The sequence below is a fragment of the Gavialis gangeticus genome, unplaced genomic scaffold, assembly GCF_001723915.1.
Source record: "Gavialis gangeticus isolate Ggan-Ray unplaced genomic scaffold, GavGan_comp1, whole genome shotgun sequence".
NCBI lineage: Eukaryota > Metazoa > Chordata > Crocodylia > Gavialidae > Gavialis > Gavialis gangeticus.
This window is the reverse complement of record NW_017728995.1, coordinates 45,716,497-45,722,735: the sequence shown is the minus strand read 5'-3', so window position 1 is coordinate 45,722,735 and position 6,239 is coordinate 45,716,497. Positions and strand designations below refer to the sequence as shown.

Below are 6,239 nucleotides of genomic sequence, written 5' to 3'. Positions count from 1 at the left end.
CCTGGAACAGCACAAGATAAGATGACTGTTTGGTACACTGAACTTCCTGCTGGTTTGTTGTTTGTATTTATATGCAATTCTTTTCATGGAGATGAGGATAGAAAAGAAGACATATTCATATGAAAGACTGATTTGAAAGCAAAGGCAGGACTCCATTCCTAGCATGGGCAGATTCAGGATTTTGTAAAGGATGGTGCAGGAGCTAGTGCTGCAGGATTGCCTGCAGCCCTGCTTTCAGCTTCCCCCTCCCACTGCCCAGAAGTGAGTTAGGGACAGTGGCGGCAGCAGCAGGGGCAGGTGGGCTCTGGGGTGGGGGTGGGGAGGGCAGACATGCTGCTGAGCACAAAAAAGAAAAAGGAGGTGGGGAATTCCTACATGATTTGGGGACTTAAGTCCCTGACCGCTGCTCCCAAGGCATGGCCTGAAAAGGAGTGCATGTCACTGTGGTAGTGCATCCCACCTCTGGATATGTCTCTGTTTTCTAGTCAATCAGATGAGCTGAATTGCAACAGAAGGAAAACATTCTCTTGGACATTTGGACCAGATTCTGCCCTCAGACATAAATAACTCCCATGTCAGTCAGCTGGAACCGTATGCATGCATCTGGTGCAGAATTTGGTGCCACCTTTGGAAATGCAGGGAAGAATGGAATATGTACACATCTCTGGAATATCAGAACAGATCTTAAAGAGAAAACTCTCCTTTTGGTTTAGAAAAAGGCCCAGGATCATAGGTGTTTTTTGAGGCCATTTGGATTGAAAGGGGTAGAGAAGCTGACAAGAAGAAAAAGGCTTATATTTATGCAGAGGAATGTGGTAAAAACTTGACTGCTGCTTCTATAGAAGAAGCAGGCCTATTGTCCTCTCTGTCATCTAAGAAAGTTAATCAAAGTTTGGGGCTGGATTGCATCTCTCAAGAAAAAGGATGGATGAGGATCAAAGATGCTATGGAGACATGGGGTGGGACATCTATCCCACAGATCTCTGTGGCATGTTTCTATGGAAGAAGGAAGATGCCAATCAGGACAGCAAATGGGAAGCCCTCATACATTTTTCCACTGAGGTAGGGGATCTCTGCAACAGGAACCTTGGGAATATTTTTACCCTCAGACCTCTCTCCTATTGCTTCTGTGAGAGGGAATAATCTGAAACACTGTGTGAGTAATGTTCACTAACAGGCTTCCTGTAGCGCTTAATATGCAGTGATAGGAACTGCATGAACACTGGACTTTTCTGATCAGTATCAGTTAACACATCATATGGCATGATCCATATCCATATGCATTCTGTTAGATTTTAAAAGACCATCTCAGGCTTGATCTATGATCTCTTTACTTACAATGTGTATAAACTTACTAGAATCTTAATGTTGAACGATTTACTCTTGAACTAAATTACAGACCAGTCTGACTTGTGTACGGCCATAGCAATTTTTCTGAAATCACAGAAGTTGCTTTAGCTTTACAGTGGTTTAACTGAAAGCAGAACTTGATTCAAATAATATCCTTATGTGCAGCAGTATATACACTGTGTATCTGGTATGCAGTGGAATCATCACATTTGGAAAATAGTGTATGATGCAGATTTATCCTGAATTTAAAGTGAAATCAGCAGTAATTCATTGTTCTAAAAAAAATTTTCCATTCCCATCATGGGCACCCTCTCCCCCATACACCAGGGCAGCCGGAGACAGCAACAACAGTGGGCAGGGAAGGGTAGAGGAGGTGCTGTTGAGCATGGAGGGGAAGGGAAAAGAGAGTTCTCGCTTCAGAGTCTTGAAAAGATCTCTGGCTGCTTCTCCAGCAGTGTGCTCAACTGAAAGGGAGGGTCTGCCTTAATTTCTCTAGACCGGGGCATCAAACTCATTTGGCCCTGTGGATCAAATGCAGGTTAGCTGGGCTGGTCTTCTGGCTAGGCCAGGACTGACCCCCTGTCCAGCAGTGGGTCAGGCCTTCATGCCGCATGCAACACATACTGGTCACAGGGCTTGCTAGGAAAACACCACAAGAGATGGGCATGGGGACCATGCTGCCCATAACATGAGCTGGACCCAGTGCTTCAGGTAGCACAGGGGGTCAATTCAGGATGCTGCCTGCAGCCCACACTCTGGTACCCCTGTGCCATGTGCAGTGTGGGTCCAGTCCTCATGCCAGAAGCAGTGCATACCCCATGCTAGGCTTGCATGCTGCATGGTGCCTGCTGCGCACAGTGCTGGGACTGGACTGGCTGCACATGCTGCATGTGGCACAAGTGGCTGGGGGAGGGGGAGGGGGCAACACTGCATGCAGCTCCCTGCCAGACAAGCCCTTTGTGCTGGTTCTGGCACAACCCAATCCTGACCAGTCCTGGAGCCAGCATGCAGGGCTGGGCTGGCAGGGTGCTACATGCAGAACGTGCTTTGAACTGTTCCTCTGTGCTGTGTACAAGGTGTAGCATGCAACGCCAGGGCCAGTATATGGGGAACATCTAGTGACCCACAGGCCAAACTGTACTGCTTCACAGGCTGCATTTCTGACACCCAGATCTAGTCCATCAGCATCATTCAGTGTTGTGAGTCAATGAACTAAACTGCCCCCTAGCAAAGCACAGAGTTGAAAAGTCACTCCTCCCCAGGGAAGAATACTGCATAAACATTCAGTTTAACAGCTTCCTGCTCCCTGATTAGATCATTAGACATTTAAAATAAGTAAATATCTACAATTGAGACAACATCAAAAAGGCTCTGCTCTGCAAATAAGACATCTGCATGTTCAGGCCTGATGATCTTAATTTCTTTGGTTAATTACTACTCATCAAAAAGATACGAAAGTGGTGCATGCAGAATAAAATGAGATATCAAGGGGTGTATCTCCTGAATATTTTTCAGCTCAGTCTAGGCAGTAACAGTCAGCATCTCATGCTGCCCTAACAGGAACTCTTCATGATAAAAATAGCTACTCAGACCTGCTACTGGATTGTCTCGAATGCCTAAATTGCTCTCTGCCAGTGGGAACCCAAGGCAGCTCCAATCCACCAGTAATTACAAATTTTTATTAATCCTTTTTAATTAACATAATTATGAAAGAGAGAGTGTTGTACTGACTTGATCTTTTATATACTTTTATCCACAAGGAAACAGTTCCAGAAGAAAACCATTCTGTAAAAATGCTATTAATATGGATGAAATGTCAACACTTGGACAAAAGCAGGACAAAGCTGAATTGCTTCTTTTAGCATGACTGTGCAATGAAAAATGAGATTCATGGTTTATAATTGAAAGTATAAATGCAAAGGTGTGGGCAGATGAAACATCGCTATGTTACAGGTGAGGGGGTTACCCTTTAAAACTCTGAAGCCAAGCTCAGTGTCTTTGAAGGTACAAGATTGATCAACTAAAAGGTAAGGCCATATACAATTGCAACATAACCTTCTCATCCTCCGCATCCTGACAGTATTTCTCAGTTGCATGTAAGTAGCTGCTTCTCAGGTTAATGGTGTACATTGCTTTGTGATTATTCAATATTCTTTAATATTTTTATTGACAGGCAAAATACAAGAAGTATCAAGATACCATTTACACTTAGTGGCAAACTTGGGTTTTTTCCCTCTAAAAATAGGGAATGAACTTGCATATAAACTAACCCAAATAAATTAAAACAACCTACTTCCCTTTCCCATTAAGATCTCTGCTATGGCTCTTAGCTGCTGCCCTGTGTTGGAGATAAGTTGGAGCTGCTCTGCATCAGAAGAAGCACTGGTTTCAAAGAGCTGTTGAAATTTCACTGTAAATACCTGTTTGAGCAAAACGCTTTCTCATTCTCGGTGAGAAAACTACCAAAAAAGCAAAATCTACAGTAAGTTTCAACTTTTCAGGGTGTGTGTGTATATGTGTGTATTTATATTTTATACAAAATTATTGTTTTTCAAGAAAGCAAATATATATAATTGTTTAATATAATATTTAATAAATTTGTTTGTTTTTTTTGAAAAACAACTTTTGCCCTAAATCTGATTGCAGGAGGGGGGAGCAGTTGTGGGAGATGTGAAAGAATTTTGCTAAATCTCTTGTGAAACCGGACTCTTTGAACAAGCTATTGAGTTCTCCCTCTAAGAAGGAAGCACTGTTTAAGCTGTTCCTGAATGGCCATGGACTGCAAGCCTCACCTCTTCTAAGGCTTTCTGCTAGCATCCTCCCCCTTATGTCTGCATCACCACAACAAGAGTTGTTATCCTGCTCTACAAAACATTACATGCATTTCAGTATGGTATGAGGTTCTTCAGTAGTGTATTCTCATTCATGCTGAAATACCTGCATGTCTAAATAAATATCAGTCCTGCCCACATCCATACACATTGTTTCTAGCTTAAACTTAACCTTATGTCAAATAATGAAACCTGAACATTTTGGTCCCTCTGTCTCAGAAGTATGTTTGAACCCTTTTATAGCTGTGGAACATATCAAATGGAGTCAGAGAAGGTGGTCAGGTTCTAGAGCCTTGTCTACAGGGCTGGAACCCAATTACAGTATAGTTCAGAGAGCATTTGCACTACCTATTGCGTTTATTTCCTTGCTTCAGGTAAAAAGGAAAAAAAACTAGAAAATTACCTATGAAAAATTATCCTTGCCACACATGCATGTAAAATATTTCTAGGGTCAGAAATCACTAACCAGCATAGTCTGGTCAAGTAAGACTGCGAAGTCCTACAACAGTAAGGCAATTATGATGTTTATTTTTTTTCCCTATCATTACTTTTTGATTTTTGCATACAAAATTGTTTTGTAATCCCTGCCAATGCAAGAGCTAAATTGCAGAGCTGCAGTGTTGGCTAGATTGGCATTTGTAAATAATGTAAATTTTAAATTTACCTTCTTACATGCTGTGACACAGCTGCCCAAACTGCTTCCTGAACTGTCTGTGCCGCTTCCTTGGTTTTCTGAGACTTCATACATCAGTGGGCATTCAAAGTTGCTGAAAAAAGAGAACAATAACAACAAAATCCTTCCAATGACTCATCTATGTAAATAAATTAAAATGATTGCAAAAATACAGCTCAATTTCAAGAAATGTATCTTAGCCCAGACTTCACCAAGTTCTCTGTAGGCTGATACTGCTAGTCCTGAGCTGTCATATTGTGATTACGAAATGGCACCCTGAAGCCTTTTTAAAGAACAGAATACAACACGTAACTGGACATAATCACGTATCCTCATCTTTAATGATATATCATAAAATGTGGTGCTATCACCTCTTTCTAAGCAGAGTTTTGAGAGCAAATGACATGCTTGGAAGACTAATATAAAAGAAAATGCATGTTGTACCATATTACCTGCTTGGCATCTGAGAACTGAGTTAAAGAGCATTTATTAAAATGCACTGAATGCAATGGGATTGACTGAATTACAAAGTTCCTCTCTCTCAGAGATTCCTGAATTTTTTTTTATTGCATACCCCTTTCCAGAATTACTAGCTGCCTGCATCCTGCTACCTTCATACATATAATATTTTAACCCCTTAAATGCCAATTATACTGAAAATGAAATCCACTATTACACAATTTCTCCCGCATACTCCCAGAGATGACTTGCATACTCCCAGGGGCACGTGGAGCACAGTTTGGAAACCCCTCGTCTACCTGGTCTGTGGAACTGTAGACTTACAGCAGCAATGGCAGTTGCACATAGATTTTGTGTTATGTCTTGAGTTCATGCTGCTCAACTCTGCTTACTGAAGGAACATGCAGATGTGAAAGACAAAGTCATGCAAATCAGGCTCCCCAATCACAGTATTTATACACACAGCTGATACTAATCGTCACACATTGCTTTGGATTAGCTTAATTAGATCCTATAAAACATCAGACCTCTATCTAAATAATAATTAATATCAAAGCATAGTAAGTTAACTTCAGTGAAGTCAAACTAAATCTCTCTTCCTGTGCATAATTTCTAACTGGCTAAGGATCATATGGTACAAAGGGCCCATCCCTGCCAACAATTACCACCAACGTCCAAAAGGTCTTTATGGTTAATTGTATTTCTGACTGCACTAAAATGTATGCAATGTAATGCTATCTACTGCGTTTGCTCAGCAACATCCCTTAAACAGCCTTAGAGAAGCGTAAGTCAGAAAGACCTGACCCAAAGTATCCTTGTTAGAAATCAGAATCTGGCACCGCATTTTAACTGTAGGGCTACAGACAGAAATTATGCATGAACCAGTGTAAGTGATTGGAAACTGGTTCAAATCTGTAATACAACAG

The 6,239-nt window shown here is 41.5% G+C and overlaps 1 protein-coding gene across 4 annotated transcripts in view; it reads right to left on the bottom strand.

Moving 5' to 3' along the window:
* SPHKAP (SPHK1 interactor, AKAP domain containing) overlaps positions 1–6,239 on the bottom strand; it is a 186,516-nt gene that overhangs the window by 132,108 nt on the left and 48,169 nt on the right. For all 4 annotated transcript variants that reach the window (XM_019503603.1, XM_019503605.1, XM_019503604.1 and 1 more), the window contains exon 2: positions 4,846–4,948. In XM_019503603.1, coding sequence (XP_019359148.1) covers positions 4,846–4,929 — 84 coding nt within the window. In that variant the 5' untranslated portion in view covers positions 4,930–4,948. The remainder of the gene's footprint in view (positions 1–4,845; positions 4,949–6,239) is intronic.